We start from the raw sequence: 23,762 nt of genomic DNA, 5'->3' as shown, positions 1-23,762 counted from the left end.
GGCTTCAGTTCTCTCCCACCTTTTCTGTCCACACTGCTTGGAATATTCTGCTCCTTGCTTGCCCTCTTTCTCCAACTTGTCTGGCTAATTCCTGTCACCCTTCAAGCCTAGCTGATATGTCACTTCCTCCAGAAAGCCTTCGCTGAGCTCACATGTCTTGGTTATGTGTTCCTCCTCTGGAATCCCACAGCACAGTGCATTTTCTCTACCATAGTACTTATCTTCTACTGCAATTCTATTTATACTATTTGTGAGGGAAAGAAAACAAACTACAGTAACAACAAATTCCAACATTTCATTTTGTTCATTTATACTTGATATAATACAAATGTATTTATCCTAACAGAAAGAACCAATAAAAGGCCAAGCAAGTAGCTGAGTGCTCTGTCCTATAACCCATGCTGTGGCAGCTCTATCACATTTAAGTTGTGACTTGGAAGTCACTCTATGTCATAATACCTGGATGGTACATGAGGAAAGGTCATGGGGGATCGTATGTGGGATATTTTATAGGACAAGCCTTGAGGTGACAACCGTCACTCCCACTCACAGTCCATTGCCTGGGACTTGGTACGTGGCCACTGCACCTAACTGCACAGGACGCTAGGAAGTGTAGTTTCTCTGTGCCGGAAAGAAGAGGACTGGGTTTGGTGGTCGACCAGTAATCTGCCATATTGACCTTTATTCTCACTAAATTGTATACTCCATAAGGGCAGGGGCAAAAACTCTCATTCTCTGCACTTTGTCTCCAATACTAGTACATAGTGGGAACTCGATAAGTATTCGTTGGATAAATGAAGCTGTGCATATCCTGTCTTTAAAATACTTTTTTCTGCCCATCCTGCTGCTGGCTGCCCATTTTCGTTCCTCATACAGCATCACGTGAGGCAGTCTATAACACATCTCCCCGTATCTAACTGTATTCATGGAGCTGGTGTGTAGTATGTCTTTGGTGTTCATTGGTAGGCTGCATTGCAAAACGATTGTGGTTGGTCATCTCTTATGTGAGCTTCTTATGAACCACAATGCCATTTATTTATTTATCTTATATATACTTCTATCAGAGATTTGATTACCCATGTTTTCTATTTAAGGCATGCCCTTTCCCAGAATTGAGGTACCTGGGAAGTTGCCAGGCTATTCACTACTAACTAGAGCTTGAGGGTGAATGAGCATATTGGCTGCCATACTGTAAGGATATTGTTGAGAATATTGTACACATTTTACAGTATCTTTTTTATAAAGACTGGGGAGAAAATTTTTTAATCACAATAAAAAGAATAGCTGTGTCTCTCTTAAAAATTGACTGTATTTATCTTACAATGTTCATCAATGAGATATCATACACTTTTATATATATATATTTATAGATATTTGATTTTTTTTAAATTTTATTTATTTTTGGCTGCGTTGGGTCTTTGTTTCTGTGTGCGGGTTTTTTCTAGTTGTGGCGAGCAAGGGCTACTCTTCGTTGCGGTGCGCGGGCTTCTCATTGCGGAGGCTTCTCTTTTTGCAGAGCACGGGCTCTAGGCGTGCAGGCTTCAGTAGTTGCAGCGCGTGGGCTCAGTGGTTGTGGCTCATGGACTCTAGAGCACAGGTTCAGTAGTTGTGGCACACGGGCTTAGTTGCTCCACGGCATGTGGGATCTTCCCGAACCAGGGGTCGAACCCGTGTCCCCTTCATTGGCAGGCAGATTCTAAACCACTGTGCCACCAGGGAAGTCCAATGGCATAACATATACTTTTTATTTCTTAGCATTGTTGCTAGAAAGTTCTGACCAAATGTGCAGTCCATATCTACTAAGAGAACACTACATCAAGATATGCCTTTTATGTAATATCCCCAGTCAGGTTTCAATAAAACTCAACATTCTTTTTCTAACTTTATTTTTCCTTGCCCTTTTTTTCTCTTTCTATCCACTTCTTTTATCTTCTTGCACTTGCATATTTATGTAAGCCACCATGAACATGTTTTGGAACAAAGGAGAAATACATATAAATAAAAAATCTATTAAAGATTTGTCTTCCCTAGAGACATAAACATGTTTCAGTGTGATGTGGTAGGGTATTTTTCTTCTTCAATCTACCTTGCTTTATATCCAGAGATATTTTCAAATGAATATGAATTAGTCTTTCATTTTGGGGGGAAGGGAGGGAGAAGGAGAATGGGAAATATGATGGCTTATAAAGATGGAGATGATTTTGAAAGCTAAGAATTGAAGTAAATATGAAACCATATTTAGTATGTGAAAATATTATATACAATTGTGAAGATTCACTACAAGATAAGTCCCATGAGGGTGAGGACCTTGTCTTCATTGTTCATTGCCATGTCGAATAGTCTTGCACACAGTAGACGCTAAAACAATATATTTTGAAAGTGTGAATATTGGGTGTGTAACCACAAGCATAGAACTTTTGAACTCAGTTTCATAATTTATAAAATGAAGCCATTAGTATGTATTCACTAAGATTCTTTCCAACTCTAACACTCCATGCTCTACGTGCCACCCTTGTTAAGCATAGTGGCATATTTAAACATGTGAAAGTAAATACCTATGACAATTTGGGAATTTTTTTGCAAAGTAGGTTATCCAGCTCCATCTTCAACAGCCCTTGTAGACGTGACTACATCGACTCCAAACGTCACCCCTCCAAGTGCTCAAAGTGAGTATAGCAAGGCTTTCCTCATGTGACTCAGAAGAGACAACACAACACTACAGCTATGATAATATTGAGGTTTGGGCAAAATGCTATATTTTTTCATTTGATGTTGATATTTTGGTTTTGAGTTACTCTGTGGCAAGTTATAATCTGGTGACTCTATATTGATATGCCAATCACTGTAATCTTAAAAATATGGGTTGGTGATTTGTTATTATATTGTATTTTTCATTTGTCCTGGGATTTTCAAGGTAATATTAAGGTAATCTTGACAATACTCCCAGTGATCTGAGTTGGTGACAAGAACAGAAAAAGAAAGAAAGCAGTGACAAGTTGGCATTAAACATAAACTACAGACTTTTGCTTATTATGCCAGCTAGTGTTCCTGTGTAGCAAAGCATATTTTCAATTTCAGATTTCCCCAAAGTCATATAGTTTAAAAATTCAGCACATCAAAGTAAAATTAAATTACAGCCTTATAAGAAAGTGGAATTCTGAAAATTTTGTCTTTCAGCCAGCAATTACGACCTGACTACCCGAGGCTTCAGCTACTCCTGGACCTCCAGTGGGAAAGATACCAAATACTGTAAGTGTAACTGTGAGTCCCTTGGAGTACTCTGGGCCTCATTCATTTACCCAACACATATATTGAACAGCTACTGTGTGCTTTGTTTAAAATCATATTAACAAATATTTACAAGGCATTGACAATGTTTAAAGCATTGTTGAAGTTGCTAAGGATATATCTGTAAACAAAACAGACCTAAGTTCCAAAATCTGGTGGAAGAGAGACAGACAAACAGTGATAAGTGATACAGAAAAAATAAAGCAGAGAAGGGAGACAGTGAGAATCAAGGGTGAGGGGGCACTGCCCTTCTAAATAGGGTGGTCTTGAAAGGCCTTGCTGAGGAAGGCAACATCTGAGTAAAGTGGAGATAAAAAAGCAAACTATCAGTAGATCTGGGGAAAGAGGGAACTAGCTAGAATATGCATATCACTAAAAAAAAAAAGGAAAAGAGAGAGCCCAGTGTGAGGCACAGAAATGGTTTGTTACTTGTCATCTGACCAAGTAGCAGCAGGGTCTGCTGATGCTGCTTTAGCAGGTATTGACAGGATTGGAAAAGGAAATATACTGCCTCTTAGTGGTACAAGACAAAGATCAGCATGGTGGGAAGCAGCAAAGGATGTGGCTAAAGCGAAGAGAAACCTGGATGCCACAGGTGCAGGACTTCTGAATTTAACTCCCGGGCCCTTTGCCACAGAGTAAATGTGTATGTCCCTTTTAAAAAGCATTTAAGTTGTACATTGAAAACCTCTAAAAGTCTTTTATACCCACTGGCTCAGTCAGTCATCTCACTGCTGGGAACTTGTCCTTAGGAAATAAATCAAAGAGAGAAAAGGAACCTGTGTAATATCGCTCTTTGAGCATAATTTATTTACTTTATCTCTTTTATGGACCTCAGGTTCACAGATTTAGATTAATCACAATCTTTAATTCATGACACAGTTTCATTCTTAGTCTGGGCATGGCGCTCTATAATTTAATGTAACACATTTCTCTCAACAAATACGTTGATAATATAATAGACACCAATGAACTCAGTACCCAAATACAGGAATGAAAAGGCAGTATCAGAAGAGACAGCACACAAAGAGATCCATAAGGCAGTGTAACCTAGATGTATGTCAAAGGTGGCATGCAGAGTACTGTAAAAAGAAGAGACTGTTCAGCAAGTGGACCCAGGAACATTGATTTTTTATAATAAAAACATGTTAAAATGCACTCCCACCATGCACAGTACACAAAAATAAACTCCATGTAGTTTAAGATATTTGTGTCAAAAAGCTAAATATTAAAACATGTAATAAAATTAGGGTGAACTTCTTCCTGGCTTTGGGGTAAGAAAGGGCTTAAAAAAGAGACCTAAGGCACTAACCATAAAAACAATTGAAAAATTAGAATACAATAATATTAAGAAAATTTTTTTCATCAAAAGACTCCTTAAAGACAGTTTAAAAAAAGGCAAACTATAATCTGGGAGAAGATATTTGCCACACATATTTGAAAAAGGATCAAGAATATATAGTTAGCAAAGGATCAAAACTTTATATCAAGAATATATAAAGAATGCCTACAAACCAAGTTTTAAAAAGACAAAAAGCAGTAGGAAATGAACAAATAGGCACATCACAAAAGATGAAACACAAGTAGCTAGAAAACATCTAGAGATTCTCAGCCTATCTAACAATCAGGACATGCCAGTGAAGACTAAATTCAGGAAGTCATTTAACACATAATCAACTTGCAAAAATTAACAAGTCTGGAATTGCCAAGTGTTATATAGGATGTAGATCAATATAATTTGTTATATGTTGCTGGTGAGGGTATTAATTGGTACCATCTCTTTCCACCACTTAGGCATTATGTTTTATAGCTGAAGAGTTTCATAGCAGACAATTCAACACTTCTACTCCTAGATAAATATCCCCCCAAAAACAAATTATTACATGTGTCCAGGAGATATGCACACAAATGTTGGGGGGAAAACACTACTCATAATAACAAATAAAACTGTAAATTATCTAAATGGTCATAGTTAGGAGGGTGGATAAATAAACTGTAATATAGTCATATAAAATACTATGGAGCAATGAAAAATGAGTGAATGGCAGCCACGTATGACAGCATGAATGAATCTTAATAACACTGTATTGAGTCAAAAAAGTAAATGCCAAGTGACAATATATGGAATGATATTTTAAAGTAAATTTTATTTTTTAAAATTTTAAAATTTTTTAAAATTTTTATTGAAATAAAGTTGATTTATAATGTTGTGTTAGCTTCAGGTGTACAGCAAAGTGATTCAGTTATACGTATATATAAATATATATTCTTTTTTTACATTCATATTTTTTATGAGATATTGAGTATAGTTCCCTGTGCTATTCAGTAGGTTCTTGTTGGTTATCTATTTTATATATAGTAGTGTGTATATTTTAATCCCAAACACTTAATTTATCCCTCCCCTCTCCTCCCCTTTGGTAACCATGAGTTTATTTTCTATGTCTGTAAGTCTATTTCTGTTTTGTAAATAAGTTCACTAGTATCATTTTTTTTAGATTCCACATATAAGTTATATCATATGATGTTTGTCTTTCTCTGATGTTTGGCTGGCTTACTTCACTTAGTATGATAATCTCTAGGATTAAAAGCAAGTACAACCAAACACTATATGGCTTAGGCATAATAAGTGATGAAAATTTAAAATATATATAAGTAAGTGAATAATAGACAACATTCAGAACAGCATTTGCTTTTGAATGGGCATACAAGGGATGGGATGGGGAGTAAATATTTATAGTGTTATTTATAATAATTCCAAAATCTGTGTCTATGAGTTGAGGGTAGGATGAGATAATAACTCAATGGATATTATGAAGCCAAACAAAACAATAGCCAAAATGTACTAAGCTACATAGAAAAGGGTAGAAGCTGGGAATTTTTTTACCAATCAGATATTAATTGATAATAAAAAGCATTAGACTGGGGATGAAAGTTCATACTTAATAGATTAACATTTATCCTATGTTAAACATAAAATTGATGTTAACATAAAATTGAGTTGTTTATAATAAACTATGCTGAAACTCTACCTACACTAGTTGTCACCCTTCATTCTTGATACTATAATACAAGAAAGTTCCATGAGAGTGTTTTTTTGTTTGTTTACCTGTATCCACAGTGCCTGAGATAGTGCATGGTATTGAGTTGGTGCTCAACAAATATTGTTGAATCAATAAATGAATTAATACTTCTTGGTTACAGGGAAGGTAGATCATGTAACAATGGGGATAAAAATTTATTGGACAATGTTATAGGAAAAAGCTGAACTCCAACTTAAATTTATGCTATGATTGCATATAAATTATCCCATATTTTAATTAGCATCTGATGTTTTCCTTTGTTTATTTGAATTATTTGATTGTCTATTGAAATTATACTAAAATGTAAGATACACAAGAACAGGGACCTAAACCTTTTTCTGTTGTTCACTGTAGTATTCTAACATCTGTACTAGTGGCAGGTAACAGTAGGTGCTCAGCAAATATTTGTCGAATGATTGATTGAAAAGGTATGTGTACATTTGGGCAAGGAAGAAAACACACACACACAGTGAAAAGAAATGATCTGTTTAATTGAAAGTTTTGAGCTTTTTATTTATTTGTTTTATTTAAATTGTTATTACAATAGCATGTGTGCTCAGAATAAAATCCTTTTTATCCCATGCATCACATCAATATGAAGCATAGAGGCCACCCAAGGTACTTTTTGCCCCAGAAACTAGAAAATTGAAAGTGTCTTGCTTGAAAGTGTTTCCTAATTTACACAAGTATATTCTTGGTCTTTTCGATAGATTTCATAATGAAATGAACTATTGTAATCCTTCACATTTTCTGTCCTTCCCCACTTGAAAACTTCATCTATCCTCAGACATCTCTTTATCATTCTTACCATAAAAATAGCCTTAGAAATTGTGAAATCTAGGAAGGGACTCTAAAACCCAACAAACAATTCTTTTTCCTGGCAGTGAAAACCCACATTTTTATTTATGCAAGAAGATCTTGTTAACCATTTGCCATTTTTCATCCATAAGCTTAGAGAAAAAATTCCCCACAGTGAGTTGCTCTATTTATAATCATTCACAAAAACACATTAGGATCCAACAAGTTAATATTGATTGCTCAGTCCCAAACTGTTTTTGAAACATGTTTCTACTCATTGGATTGGACTGCAATATGACATCCAACATTAGATGATGCATTTGGCAAGATTCGTGTCAGGCATTGGTAATGGGATTTTTTTCTTCCAATATGTTTATTTCAATAGATTTACGAAATGTTCAGAGGGAAAAAAAGAATGATAATGGATGGGTTTCTAGTGAAATAAACCCACTAGCAGTGTTTCTAGGGCCCTTGCTATTTATGAACACATTCTATGGGATATTTGCTTATACACGCATTTTGTATAGCTCATATATATTTGGATGTCACAAGAAGGTTCTGAGTACATTGCATTTACAATAAATTGATTAGTATATGTTTTAATATATTCTTTTGTTGTTATTTCGTTATTTATTAACTTGAAGAGGTCTTGGCTGCGATTCAAGAATGTTGGAATCTAATCCTAGTTCAGCTTCCATATTTCCTACAGTCTAGAACAGTAATGCATATTTTACTGTAACCATCTATGAAATGGAGATACCAAATCTGAACTTCTAAATACCCAAAATGTATGAGCTTAATAACATCCTGGGACACATTTTCATCCTGACACAGGTGATCAGGCCATGGAGCAGAAAATCGAAGCTTAATTACTTTTTTCTTTCTGGTTTTTCCTGCCATCCATCTGGCCCAATGGAGCCTAAAGCCACATTGAAATCAGTTTTTCTGTCTAAGTTAGGCAAGCAGAAAAATGATATGAGTCTCCATGGGTCCCTAAGCCTCCAATTTATCCCATTACCAAAATCATCAAGTTCACTGTCACCACATATGCGCACAAACACACATACACACACACACACGCCTCAGAGTACCTCTTATCGATCTCACATGAGGTCTTTATTCTGTTCTTTGACCTTGCATCCCATATTCTTCAGAATTTACATATTCTTCCTAAATCTTACAAGTGCATTTCTTATCCTGTCCCTGGTCCTGGCTGTTTCTCCTCAAGTTCCTGGTAGTTGTGCCTAATAATTTCATAACAACCCCTTCTACTTTCCACAGGCAGAGGGTGATGGAGAAGCTAGAGTTGAGGAGTTGAGGGTCAATGGCAGGGACACAGCAATGCCAGGACCTACAACGATGCTGGGCCCTGTGTCAGGCTGCACCATAATCTCTTCAGTCCCTCCGTTCCCTGTTGGCCAGGATGCTGATTCTCTAAACTCACCATTCTTATCTTCAAATTCTAAAATCTTATATGTCTCAGATCACATCTCTTTCCATTTTCCTTTTATCTAAAACACTGTTCTGCTCCCATTCTGTCACCTAATTCCTCATTAGGTCAGCCTCAAATTAAAGATTTATTCCTCTGATTTAAAATTCTATCCTCTGTTAAAATACCAGTTTCTGGGGGCTCCATGTTCTTCACAGTTAGTACACAAGCCCCACACTTCCAAAGCTTGTAAATGTCATCTTTGTTAGGAAGACCATAAGGGGGTCCCATTTATGGACTAAGTGATCATGGCAAGAGTGGACACAGTAGCTGGTGCCAGTATTTGCATCGTGATGGAAGAGGTGATGCTGACCCAGTATATATTCCCCTTGAAGAAAAAGTTGGGGCAGAAGACCAAGATCAGTGAGATCTCTGTGTCCAAGCCCCGCATCTATGATTATTGCTTGCCACCCTATGCCTTTGTTCTAGGACAAAATTAAGGGCAGAACTCAGAGTGTCTTAAGGAAGATTGGTTACTCAATATAAAGTCTGTACATGTAAAAATCATGCCAGAATTTTAGAAAAGCTCAATTTGCCTCAAGAACCCTATAAGAGTACCAGAAATTATCTGTGATGTTGTCAAAAGAGGAGCTGCCAAACCAGATAATCATGGACTCTTATATGACAGTAAGTAGATTTTCCTACAAAGGGAAAGATGCCTAACATGTCATAACATTATTGAGAACTGTAAGCTGGTTACAAATGAATGTCAAAAAATGTTATTGCAACTCAAGGAAAAAGACAATGCTATCGAAGTTGATCTTGTTTTTACCATAGAAGTACCCTTTTATGGTAGAATGGTATGCTAAGTCACAGAGTCTCCTTGTCGAATAACCTTTATCAAAAGCTAAATTTAAAAGAATTGTGGAAGAAACTGATTATGCTAAAGGAGGGATATAAGAATTTATTTGAGAAACTCTAACCACACCATATCCCTATGTTCATATTTTCGACCAATAATGATGATGTACTTAAGGACGTTATCCATCAAGCTGGTGTTTATCATCCAAATGTCAAAGTAGTGCTCATTCATGGATTTTGATGAAAATGTGTTCTCAAAGAATTTAAAGGAGAATTAACCTATATATTTAAAAAACATGATGATACCTTGAAGAACACAGAATATTTCAATCAATTAAAGGACAATAATAATTTAACTCTGCTGAGAGACTCCCAAGGAGACTTAAGAATGGCAGATGGAGTAGCCAGTGTTTAACACATCCTAAAAATTGGATATCTAAATGATGGACTGGATGAGCTTTTAGAAAAAGTATTGTTTTAGTGAAAGATAAATCACTGGAGATAGCCAGCTCTATCTTACTGAGGATTCTGTAAACTGGTATTCTTCAGGAAGACCTCTCTCCTATGGGAACAGTTAATACAAGAACTGCCCATCTCTTAATCTTGCTGACACGCTCTTAATTGTAATATATTCTTGCTCTTGAAGTTTTTCCTTTACATTACTGAAATATTTTCAGACATGTTAAGTCTATCAACTGGAAGCTTCTTTTTCTTCACCTCTCTCAACACACTTTCCTCTTTATTTCTTTTTTAACAGATTTTGAAAAATCTTAAAGCCAAAATCAGGAAAATAACTCCCTAGTTTTCCAAAGTGGATTTTGTAATTCAATTTTATAACACATATTTTGAGATCTTTTTATACTTGAAAAGTTTTCAGAAGGCCAACAAGAAGTTTTATGAAATGGTCAAATAATTTACATGATTTTAAGTTAAGTATTGCCATTTTTGCAATTTGGATGGATCATGCTGATGGTATTACCATCTCCTGAAATTGTATTATGTTTGGTTTTCTTGTTTGGAGAAAATCAAAATTGACCAGAAAAGACTGGTGCTCTGTATTTAATGAAAAAACTGCTGGTATCCACATGTAACTGATCATTACAAGTGTTCTATATTGACTCGCTGATAATAAACATAAAATAGACAATCTTTTTTTAAATACCCATTTCTCTCAAAGTGATAGCACTTGTTAAACCATTCATATCTTAGCATAAATTAATTTATCATATCCTTTCTTGCAAACAGACTTTGAAGAGATAAGAAATAAAGGCTTCAGGCCCTAAAAGTAGGAAGTAAAGGAGACACCATATTGGGCAAAAAATCTGTAAGGTTATCCAGAACAAACTGCCTTCTTCATAATTTTACCTAAATCCAGGCCTGGTTCCAATTTCTTTTTAGTTGATTTTGCTCTTTGTCAATCAAACTCCTGGCTTAATGGCTTAAACATTAAAAATTGGCGTTAAAAATGTACCCTGTCCATAGTCATCTATAGACCTTGGCATTCTGTCTAGAACAGGAAGTATCAAGATCACATGTACAGGGTCATAGAACTATATTGAAGATAAGAACATCTCCCTGACCTAGACAAACTCAAAATAGCTATATACAAAATCACCCTAACCTGGTGGGTGACCCCAAGTGGAGCAGCTATCACAGACTGTCCTGTGAGCAATCCCCAGAAATCAGTGACTTTCAGCTCTTCCAAAGGGCCTGGTAACATACCTTTGTCTGCAGCTGTAACTGCCACTGGCATCTAGAGAGAAACCAAGAAAGGGTCAGGCTAAGGGGGGTTTTAATGTTTTATTTTATTTTGGTTTTGCTTATTGTTTTGGTCTTGACACAAAAGAAAGCATTCAGCTGGGAAAATCATGTATACTAATGTTTTAAATAAATGAGTGTAATGTTTTTCTACTGACTATAACCATATACTACTGTAGTTATTTTACTTTACATTACATTATAGGCATGTTATCAGGTACAGATATGTGGAGTCTGCCAAGAAGTGTTACTTTCTTGCCAGAGTTGGAGAGCTAAACAAAATGAGTTGATATATCTGTTTCAAAGGCCATATGTGCTGCTGGAATTTGCTGCCATCCACTCAAGGGGAAGGTTTGCCTCTGAATGTATCAAAAGGACTCACCCAGCAGCTAACAAGTCCTGTAGCCACAGGGGTCTGATTATTCGCTGTTGACACTTCAGTTTTCATGGTCAAACAATAATGTCAGCTTACCCTTCAGGCTATACTACAAAGCTACAGTAATCAAGACAGTATGGTACTGGCACAAAAACAGAAATATAGATCAATGGAACAGGATAGAAAGCCCAGAGATAAACCCACGCACATATGGTCATCTTATCTTTGATAAAGGAGGCAAGAATATACAGTGGAGAAAAGACAGCCTGTTCAATAAGTGGTGCTGGGAAAACTGGACGGCTACATGTAAAAGAATGAAATTAGAACACTCCCTAACACCATACACAAAAATAAACTCAAAATGGATTAAAGATCTACATGTAAGGCCAGACACTATTAAACTCTTAGAGGAAAACATAGGCAGAACACCCCATGACATAAATCATAGCAAGATCCTTTTTGACCCACCTCCTAGAGAAATGGAAATAAAAACAAAAATAAACAAATGGGACCCAATGAAACTTAAAAGCTTTTGCACAGCAAAGGAAACCATAAACAAGACGAAAAGACAACCCTCAGAATGGGAGAAAATATTTACAAATGAAGCAACTGACAAAGGATTAATCTCCAAAATTTACAAGCAGCTCATGCAGCTCAATATCAAAAAAACAAACAACCCAATCCAAAAATGGGCAGAAGACCTAAATAGACATTTCTCCAAAGAAGATATACAGATTGCCAACAAACACAAGAAAGAATGCTCAACATCATTAATCATTAGAGAAATGCAAATCAAAACTACAATGAGATATCATCTCACACCGATCAGAATGGCCATCATCAAAAAATCTACAAACAATAAATGCTGGAGAGGGTGTGAACCCTCATGCACTGTTGGTGGGAATGTAAATTGATACAGCCACTATGGAGAACAGAATGCAGGTTCCTTAAAAAACTAAAAATAGAACTACCATACAACCCAGCAATCCCACTACTGGGCATATACCCTGAGAAAACCATAATTCAAAAAGAGTCATGTACCACAATATTCATTGCAGCTCTATTTACAATAGCCAGGACATGGAAGCAACCTAAGTGTCCATCAGCAGATGAATGGATAAAGAAGATGTGGCACATGTATACAATGGAATATTACTCAGCCATAAAAAGAAACAAAATTGAGCTATTTGTAGTGAGGTGGATGGACCCAGAGTCTGTCATACAGAGTGAAGTAAGTCAGAAAGAGAAAAACAAATACCGTATGCTAACACATATATATGGAATCTAAAAAAAAAGTGGTTCTGAAGGACCTAGGGGCAGGACAGGAATAAAGATGCAGACGTAGAGAATGGACCTGAGGACATGGGGAGGGGGAAGGGTAAGCTGGGTCAAAGTGAGAGTGGCATGGACATATATACACTACCAAATGTAAAATAGATAGCTAGTGGGAAGCAGCCGCATAGCACAGGGAGATCAGCTCGGTGCTCTGTGACCCACCTAGAGGGGTGGGATAGGGAGGGTGGGAGGGAGGGAGACACAAGAGGGAAGAGATATGGGGATATATGTATATGTATAACCGATTCACTTTGTTATAAGGCAGAAACTAACACACCATTGTAAAACAATTATACTCCAATAAAGATGTTAAAAATAAAAAAGTCCTATTGGCATCTTTTCTTTACTGAAGACCACTGTAACACACCTGGGCTTTCATTCTTTTAGCTCATCTGTGGGATAGACATGAGAAGAGTCACAACACTCTGGGGCTGGAAAAACCTCTCCTAGTGTTTTCTTCCATTTCTTCTTCCTGCTTTAAATGGCTGTGATCAAAACCTTCCCTATTAGAAACATCTGGACCACAAGCATTCCCTCAACTCCCACTTTATTTTGGGACATTCTAATGTGTGCTGAATTTTTAGGTTCAATTAAAGGTCAAGACGAGACAATAAAATAATTAGTCTTATACAGATTAACTTTTCCATTATCTTCTTCCTTTAGCAGCTTCATGGATGCCCAGTGAAACGTACAGTTCATCCCCCTCAAGGGCAGGTTCGACACTTCATGGTGAGCACTTAGGGAAAATTTAGTGTCAGGGAAGGTTGTGGTCTGCTTTATTTGATCAGAGGTGGAAAAATGAGAACGAAGCCAATCTCAGGTATTTAAAAGTGCATCTTGATGAAAATGACAGTGATGATAGAAATGACAATGGATGGAACCAAAATTCTTCCCAGTCACTCAAAAAAGATAGTCAGAGACCAAGTCTTAGATTTGTCTCTATTTTATTTCAAAATGAAATCTACATAATAGCATTTGGGGGCCAAATAAATCCATTAAAGTGCATTTTAAGTTTTAATTTTCCATTAGAAAATGGAATGATTTGTTGACATGGATTTGTCTACTCAGATGTTGCAAAGGAATTTTTTTTTAAATTTATTTATTTATGTTTGGCTGTGTTGGGTCTTCATTTCTGTGTGAGGGCTTTCTCTAGTTGTGGCAAGCGGGGGCCACTCTTCATCACGGTGCGCGGGCCTCTCACTATCGTGGCCTCTCTTGTTGCGGAGCACAGGCTCCAGACACGCAGGCTCAGTAGTTGCGGCTCACGGGCCTAGTTGCTCCGCGGCATGTGGGATCTTCCCAGACCAGGGCTCGAACCCATGCCCCCTGCATTAGCAGGCAGATTCTCAACCACTGCGCCACCAGGGAAGCCCGCAAAGGAATTTTTATTGATCTTATCAAACATATTAGAGTGGTAAGAATCAGTATTTTGATTCATTGGACCTCTGATAACCTGGGCCACTATGGATAAGCCTCATCTTTCCATGACACCAACTTCAGACATTTTGCCATAACCACTTCTCATGGAGATTCTTTAGCAGATATTATTTTGTTGTATGTGCTGTATTGTTTCTCTTTTTTTTCTTTAAACTAATAGGAAGTTTCACTCTTTGGTAACTGTTAGATCCTAGGATACCAGTCCTGCGTAAATTGGTCCTTAGTAAACTTTACACATAATATTTTAGGAGCATTTAGACCATTCAAATTGAGCCCTTTCTAATAGCAAGTGAAGTTCAATCACAATTTTACACTTCTTGACCAGGTGGAGATGGTCATTAGGATCAATTCAGATATCCCCTTTATATCCCTAGGTGACACCTTCAGCAGCACAGGCAGAGCATTTTCAGAAGTTCCCACAACTGCCAATGGATCTACTAAAAATAATCATATCCATATCACTGGTGAGTCATTTACCATTTTTAAAAATTTTATGTTTTATTCACTCAACAAGTATTTACTGAGTACCTACCATTTGTCAGGTACTGTGCCAGTTGTTGGGTATACATTGAAAACACTTGCCTCCTGAAGATTATAATCTATTATAGATGATATTTAGTAAATAAATAATCATGCAATTAAATTTACTTGTGACACATCTTATGGTATAGTACAAGGTGTTGCCAGAGTCTAACAGAAAGCTCTGATTTTAATTGGGGAACAAGAAAGGATTCTCTGAGGTTATATTTAAAATTAAAATCTGAAAAATGAATAAGAATTAGCCAGGTAAAAAGTAGTGAGAAACATTTCAGTTCTGTGAAAGTATAGTCTGATTTTTGGAACAAAGAGTATTCCTATAATTCAACTGATAAAATTTTGTCAATGCTAAATACAATCCCTTGTTTTATATCATAAGAGGTCATGGTATTCAATAAAGTTAGGACCCTCCCAACACAGATCTTGATTGTAAATTCAGAGGCATAATCAACTCTTTCCCTTCAGAAGGTATTCACTTAACTGGTGAACGCTCCACTTGGGGACTCAGTTTATTTCATATCAAGGGTCGTACAGTCCTCAGTCACCGGAGCATTGTCCATCCTGCACACCACATAGCAGTAGAGCTGCAAACCGACATCCTACTAACATCTTTAACTATTGGTGCCTTAAAGAACTAGCTAATTGAGAGACAGGGCAAGATCGGAGCTCTGCTTCTCCACTAAGACATTCCTGAAGTCAATGGTCTCATTTTCTATATTTGGTTGGGAGAAAATTAGTAAGCATTGATGGAAGACCTATTAGAAGACCTATTTAAAACCTTTTGTTCTTTCATTTCTCTAAAACTTTGGAGGTAAAATGTTATATTCCACCATATTACCAGTGTAGAGCTTAGTAAGTCTTGACTTTACTAAAACAGAACTTTGTGGAGTCCTAAATTGACCTCTTGTGAGATTATTTCTTTTGTGATCATGATATTCCAGTGGTTTGAACTACTGTGAGCTCTCTAGCCACCTGTGCGTACAATGAGCCACGTGGTTACGTATTTTGGGACTGTGTGAGCTTCCAGGGTACCCTCAGTGTCTGCTTTGACAGGGCTAGAGTAGCGTGAGCATCAGGAGGACCTTGAATCCCTGGATACGTGTTGTAAGAGGAAAAATCTTCAGCACTGATACCCAGTGTTAACATGACATCATGTGGCTGCCATCCAAACTACGTAAGACATAGAAGAGATTTGGTAACTAATATTTTAAATCCAGTTTTTTGGCCTGTAGCTTTTGAAACTTTGCTTTATGAAAAGCAGTGTAATAAATCTGAGGCAATCAAAAAAATTAAAAAACTAGTCTCCACCTACAATCAGTTTATAATCTAGTTAAAATGAAAAAAAAAAAACAATCCAGGTAATTCTGATACAAAAATGCACTTTTTGCCCAAATAATTTATGTAATCTGAAGAGCTAATGATCTACCTATAATGTATTAGGAATTTCACTGGAGTGTTGTTATAAATAAGGAAAGCCTGGAAACAATTTAACCGTCTAACATTAAGAGGCCAATTAAATAAACTATGGTAGATCCATACATTGGGGAACTAGCCAGTAATTTAATATTGTAGAATGAGGAAAACCTCTATGCACTTCTGTGAAAAGTATTCCAAGAATGTTTTTTAAGAGAAAGAAATCAGGAACAGAACAGTATGTACAGTATGCCCCCATTTGTAATAAGAAGGGATATATATTCATGGTACATATATTTGCTTATATATGCGTAAAAAATTTCTGATAGGATACATAATTAACTATTAAAAGTTATTGCCTCTAGTGTGGGTAGCTGGCATCTGAAGAAGTAAGGATACTTCCTTTTCATTGTAGTTTTGTATTTCTGTACTATTTGAGTCTTTAACATGATCATGAAACACTTTTTAAAAAGGAAAAAATTAAGCAACTATATAATTATAAACATTCCCTTTTATTCTCTGCCAGGCAGAACCAGACAATCTTATTTCCTAAGAGGGTTTGTTTTCTTAATTTTTCCTTCATGTTAGAGAAAAAGTAAAACAGTCCAGAATATTATATTTATATTGCCTCTGGCCTTTTTGGCTTTGGACTTTCAGGCCTTTGAATTGTTACAATGCTTTTTACTCTTTCCTCCTCCTCCTAACACACTAATATTCCATAAAGCATTTAATGACTCCTTAAAGAATAAGAAGATCCAAAGCTAGACCAATATTTCTACATATAAAGTTTTCTTTACTGAAGTGAATTTGGAAAACAAATTTACAGATGATCAGTTTTATTTATTCATTCTTACAAATACCATTTCACTGGGCACCATGTGCCAGGAATTGTCCAGGGTCTTACGGAAATGAAAAAAAGAAAAGATCGGTTCTGGAACATTCTAACAAGAAAGACATTCATGTAAAATAAGCAATTGTATAAATGCAAAAACAGATATGAGAACAAGGCATAGACATGGTCCCAGAGCATGACTGTGATCAATGAACACCCCATGGCCTTTGGAGAAAACGTGTTTCAGGCAAGCAAATTAATTCAGTTCATCCTGTTTTCCAGTTGCCAAACTTTGGCATTAAAGTTCGTCTCTCTTTATGCCCTTTTCAGGTATCGTGGTTAATCAACCCAAAGATGGAATGTCCTGGCCAGTGACTGTGGCAGCTTTGCTCTTTTTCTGCCTTGTATTGTTTGGTCTTGGAGTGAGAAAATTGTGTCAGTACCAAAAAGAAATGTGAGTCCAATACTAAGATATGCAGGAACAGATACTTTTTTCAGTACAAAATATTCACTCAGCACTTTAAATATCATTCCTCGATAGCATTTATCTCATATTTAACTGAGGAAATAAGGCTCAGAGAAGCTCAGAGAGGCTACCTCGCTTCCCCAGCACCACACAGTTGGGATTAGATGCACAACTTCTGACTTCGTCCCACCTCTCCCTGTTCAGGCTGGAGCACTCACTGGATGGAACAAGTCAGTGGGCATGAAATGAGAACTGAAACTGATTTTTCTTTTAATCTTCATTATTTTTTTCATTTTCATGCATCTATGAACTGCCTGGGCCCAGCTGAGCCTAGATGCTCAAGTATGAAATTGAGTGAGAAAGGTAATTTTAAGAAATTTCCAGCTGCTTTTCAGCAGAATGGGCTTTTACTGCCCTTTTCCTTTTTCCCCACGGAGAAAAGCAAGCAAGCAATGAGTTACCCCTTTTCTGTCTTATTGAAATATTTTCCAAAACTCTCCTCCCTCCACTCATCTTTCTGAAATGACATGGAAGGTTAAGCCTCACTTTTCTGACTCGGCTGTTTTGGATCAGTCTGGATTAGGCCATGCCTAGAGGAGACCCTCAGAATACATAGAGCTGATCTTCCACGTATCTTACTACTACCATCTCAGATAACATTGACCACGTGCTCTACCTTCTACTTAGAGTACCCTCGAAGACTCTATAGCCATGTGCAAGGCGTGTTTTGTGGTGAATAAAACACCAAACAGAGTCAGAAATTCTGGATTCTTGTCCAAGTACTACACTTTGGCCACCACGTGACCTTGAGAAATTCTTAATTTCCCATAAAAGATAGAAGTGCAAATTTCTTAGAATTTTGTCCACCTTTTGATATATATTGTCTCCATTAAAGCATCAGAGAACCAGGTAATAGGCGTTGGGATTTTTATATTAAAATGAGAAAATGGGAATCTGAAACTATGAATTGATTTTTTTTTATTGTTCTGTATTCAAATGTCTGTGTTATATAGAGATGAAAAACAATCTCTCCCTCTCTCTGGAGAAATTAAGGTACTAGGGATTGATAGACAAAGGGTAGAAGTATTTGAGTCATGGACATAAATCTGCTCACAGATATACCTCTATTTCTTGATATCAAGAGAGCCTGGAGCATTTGTACAGCTAAATGCCACACCCACCTTTATGCTTGAGGCACTTCAGAGAGAGAGGTGAATTGTGCTAACATAGAACAGTACTTTATACAAAGACAACTTTAAGAATATTCACTAAAACAAACAGAAGGGATTTGGGCATCATCTATCCAGTACCAATCAACTCAGAGACTCAGGAGAGTTTACTTCCCGCTTCCATCCTTCCCCACAGCATACACACAGTGAGTATGAGTGTGAAGGCTGGGGGTAAGGTTGGCAAAGGGACTATTAGAAAAGCTGCCATCTTTGGTCCCAGAATTTTAAAATTTTGTCCCTGAAAGAATGTTTTAACCCACGTAAGAGAAACACTTCTTCTATTAGGAGGCAGTTGCCATGGAGAGTGTAGGTTCTGGTTAAAAGGCTTGAATTGCTGGTCAGGTTCCTTTGAACAAGTTGCTTAAAACCTCTGAGCCTCAGTTTTATCTATGGACTGGTGACAATAATATTCAATTCCTAAATACAAATTATATAATGCTGTGATCAAAATGATTTACAAATTATAAAATATCACATAAATATTAATTAATGCTACTATCATAACAGGACTAAAAAGCAGGTTATGCCAGGAAAAAAATCTGAGAGAACCAGGGAAGCATGTCTCTTTCACTTTCTCTGTTTCCTACTTTAAACAATATATTATACATACATACATCACCCCCTGATATTCTCAGCATTGAAGGAGCGATGTTTTGTTCCTAGCATGGAAAGACCTCCGCCTTTCAAGCCGCCTCACCTCCCATCAAGTACACCTACATTCAAGAGTCCATTGGAGGTGGGCTTCCCTGGTGGCGCAGTGGTTGAGAATCTGCCTGCTAATGCAGGGGACACGGGTTCGAGCCCTGGTCTGGGAAGATCCCACATGCCGTGGAGCAACTGGGCCCGTGAGCCACAACTGCTGAGCCTGCGCGTCTGGAGCCTGTGCCCCGCAACGGGAGGGGCCGTGATAGTGAGAGGCCCGCGCACCGCGATGAAGAGTGGCCCCCGCTTGCCGCAACTAGGGAAAGCCCTCGCACGAAACGAAGACCCAACACACCCAAAAATAAATAAATAAATAAATAAACAGAGTAGCTATTAATTAAAAAAACAAAAACAAAAAGAGTCCATTGGAGGTGATCTGCCTTGTCATGAGCTGGAGACACTCTAGTCCTCTGAGACTTTGCCACACAACAAAACTCTGCTAGAATCCTATCGAAAAGATAGATATCGTGCTTTATTAATATAATCACCCTCTAGCCAAGTCTCTACTGCAGTTGAAATGGGTGTCAGAATTGAATGACCTGTTTGTTTTCCCAGCAATTCACCCTTTTTCACCTGCACATGCTGGAAATTTAAACAAGAGTGAGAGGCTATGTGAAGCTGACACCTAATGCTATCTGCAGGGATTTTCTTGCTTATTTAAGAAGTGCAAATTAGGCTGCTGTCATTAAAAAATACTTGCAGTGTTTTTATTTTTCACTTTAATTCTCTGAGGGGATGACAAGGGTTTCAAGCTTATGTCCATACGAGATCCTCTTCTCTTTGGGGCATCTGCTAACATTCTAAGCTATTTGCCAAAATTATGATAATCTCTGAGGTTTGTTGCATTCCCTAGGAAAATTACAAGAAGAAGAAAATACGGAAGTTCTAACGAGAGTTCCAAATAATGGGAAAGTGCAATTAGTCTTTGTACTGAAATTCAGTTGTTTATTTTCACTGGAGGAAAACTGAATACCTTGCGTAAGAACCCCAGTTCCAGTCTTTCTTCACTCTTCCTCCCGTCATGCTCAGCCCGGGCTCCTGCACATGGGATGAGTAAAAGGATAATCATTTGGTTTTATTTTACTGTTTCATTAGAAGACATAAATATGTGTAGAAGTATTGGGTAAAAAGTGGCTGAGTTGGAGGATGTTTAGATTGTTTCAGTAAAGGGATAGACAGTTGTACAGTACAACATAAGTCATGTAATTGTTCAGTCTATCATATGGCAAGTGTCTCATGGTGTTTTAGTCTTAGCCATCTCTTTGAAGTGGCCTCTTCTGGTTTTATAAGTAAGTTCTGGTCAACATTTGCAAATTCATCTCCAACTTGAATAGAGTGAACAGTTGCTCATTCATGGATGGATACTCATTCCATGATTCAGAGGAATTTTCTGCAAAATAGAAGGACTCTAGATGATTTCCAGGCAGTGTTATGATCTTGACCTCTCTCATTTGACTAAAATGACACTTTCACCTGCACCTTAAAATTGTGTGCAAGTAAGTTCATAGAGTCTGTCTCAAACCAGCAACTCTGAACTCTAATCCCTAAGGTTTCTGCATGTCTTCATCATAGGCTTCATTTTCACTGAGAAGAAGCCATATATAAGCATCTTCATCACTCATTTCCAAAGCACAGTGTGTTATATAACATTGTTGTTCAGAGATATTCACCTCTTTACCCACCTGCCTCATGAGCACCCTTGACTTTGGGCTTGGCCATATGATTTGCTTTGGACAATGGAATATCATGGGCATGACTAATACAAGACTTGAAAGTATTTGTATGATTGGACTCACTCTCTTGTTCTCTGCCATTACCGTAAGAAGAACATTTTAGGCTAGACTGCTGGCTCCAAGAAGAGGATGAGACTCATGGATTAGAGCAGAACCACCCAAGCCAGGCCCAGTTTAGACCAACCAACCTCCAGCCTAACCAAATGTGCATTATTAAATGGTGTGACAGTTACACAGCATTGCTGTAGCAAAAGTTAACCTATACGCATAAGTCAAGAGGTAGGCATATTTAGGTCTTATGCAAGTGCCTAGGGTGAGAGATAAAATCAAACTTAATTCAATCCAAATAGTCTTTCCCTTGATTAAGCTTAAGTTTTGTTTTAACTGATGAACATACGGTCGGCTTGACCAAATTAACTTTGCAGTGTAAGTCTTTAAAATCATAAAATATTTGATTATGATGGGCATTAGAGGTCGTATTACAAATAAAGAGCTGGAGACTCTGTGAGATTGACTTTCCAAGGTTACATAATTAGAAGTGATAGAGTCAAAATGATGACCCAGCTCTCTGACTTCCAGTCCAGAGTGTGATCAGTCTCCATTATATCATGATATTTAACTGCTTTGGTATCTCCTTTTACTATATACAAGAGCTGTTGTGTGTGCACTTAGGTAAATATTGATTTTTTTAAAATGCCCAGGTAGTATATTCCAAAAATTGTTGACAGAAAACAAAGAAAAGCAGAAATAATTGGCCCCTGGGGTGGGATGGCCAGGAAAGTATGCAAAAAAAGACTAGGAAATGAAAAGAGAAAAGAAACTAATCAAGATGAGAAGCTGGAAAGAAAGTTTAAAGAAACTAACCAAGGCCAGAGATAGTGGAAAAGACATTGTCTCAGAGGCTCTGAGCAAGGGGAGAGGTTTTCGAAGGCAGCCCCCTTGGCACCCTGATTTAGGAGAATGGCTTTGGCTTGAACTTGAAGGTTGAATCTGCAGAAACACAGAAACTTTGTTCTTTGAGGGATGACGGACATAGCCTGAGTTTTTGACAACAGCAGTCATGGCTATGTCAACCAGCTGAAGCTTGAGTGTCCAGCAGAGACAGCTGAAATGGTGAGTGAAAGTTACCCTCTTGAGAGAAAAAGACATTAATTGGCAGAAATGAGCTGAAGTTCCAGCCAGAAACACATGGTGAAATGGTGGGAACAGAGCATTTTATTTCTCAGCTCTGACAAAGGGTTTTTTTTTTTTCCTGGATTCTGTGACTACTAGCAAGGCTGCATGCTCCAGCCAGGAAGATGTAACCAGAGAGCAAGAAAATATGAACTAGGGCTTCCCTGGTGGCTCAGTGGTTGAGAATCTGCCTGTTGATGCAGGGGACACGGGTTCGAGCCCTGGTCTGGGAAGATCCCACATGCTGCAGAGCAGCTGGGCCCGTGAGCCACAATTACTGAGCCTGCGCGTCTGGAGCCTGTGCTCCGCAACAAGAGAGGCCGCGACAGTGAGAGGCCCGCGCACCGCGATGAAGAGTGGCCCCCACTTGCCGCAACTAGAGAAGGCCCTCGCACAGAAACGAAGACCCAACACAGCCATAAATAAATAAATTTTTTTAAAAAAACAAAGAAACATATTTTTTTAAAAAAAAAGAAAGAAAATATGGACTTAGGCAAGGTCAGGGCCAAGGAACACTTTTGAAATTACTCTTAAACCCTGTCTAGTGCTTCTGTGATGGGTCTAGACATTAGCTGGGTGCAAATTAACAAAGGAATGAGAACAATAGAATCTAAATTTTTCTCCCCAACCGACATCTTTGTACCCTCCTAACCTCGGTTACATTCTTTATCTGGTTTGCTCACTCAGATCCCTCATGTTAGCTCAAAGGCTCTGTGAGATTGTGATTATAAGGAGGGACACTGAGGAAAACAAGGGGGAAGAGTAACAAACCCAAGATCACAACGTAAAGAAGAGAACATGGAGGGGGCCGCATCCAGCTACCCTTGGTAAATGACAGGAATGTGCCTGCATTTGCCCTGAGTTCTGTCAGACGACTCCCCATTTACTGTCCAAAAAAGTCATACCACCAAACTAAACTGATCACAGTGTTAAAGCCATTCAGCTATTGCTAGAAAATACTCAGAGGTGCTGGGAAGGCAGGGTGGAGTGGACGGAAAAACAGTTACATGAATTGTGAAGAGAAATTTGATGGTGGACCTGAGAACGACGTAGAGAGTTAACATTTCTTAGACATGTGAAACTACTGATTATACCATAATGGCAGATTCATGCCATTATACATTTGTCAAAACCCATGGAAGGTACATCTAGGGTGAAACTTAATATAAAGTTTGGACTTCGGGTAATAATATGTCTGTGTAGGTTCCTTGATTGTAACAAACATACTACTCTGGCACAGGATGTTGATAGTGAGGGAGACTGTGTGGGCAGGGGGAATATGGGAATTCTGTATTTTCCACTCAATTTTGCTGTG

General features: G+C 37.7%; 1 protein-coding gene and 1 pseudogene across 1 annotated transcript in view; both read left to right on the top strand.

Moving 5' to 3' along the window:
• CD96 (CD96 molecule) overlaps positions 1-19,947 on the top strand; it is a 96,091-nt gene extending 76,144 nt beyond the window's left edge. Inside the window, 8 exon segments of the mRNA XM_068545543.1 lie at positions 2,589-2,666; positions 3,178-3,249; positions 13,589-13,654; positions 14,737-14,826; positions 17,475-17,598; positions 19,503-19,531; positions 19,534-19,575; positions 19,913-19,947. Of these exon segments, the coding sequence (XP_068401644.1) occupies positions 2,589-2,666; positions 3,178-3,249; positions 13,589-13,654; positions 14,737-14,826; positions 17,475-17,598; positions 19,503-19,531; positions 19,534-19,575; positions 19,913-19,947 (536 nt within the window).
• LOC137765753 (cytosolic 5'-nucleotidase 3A-like) lies at positions 8,889-9,990 on the top strand (annotated as a pseudogene).
• Positions 19,948-23,762: the final 3,815 nt, after the last annotated feature.

This window comes from Eschrichtius robustus, chromosome 6, assembly GCF_028021215.1.
Source record: "Eschrichtius robustus isolate mEscRob2 chromosome 6, mEscRob2.pri, whole genome shotgun sequence".
NCBI lineage: Eukaryota > Metazoa > Chordata > Mammalia > Artiodactyla > Eschrichtiidae > Eschrichtius > Eschrichtius robustus.
The sequence above is the reverse complement of the archived record's forward strand: the minus strand, read 5'-3'. Positions and strand labels throughout refer to the sequence as shown.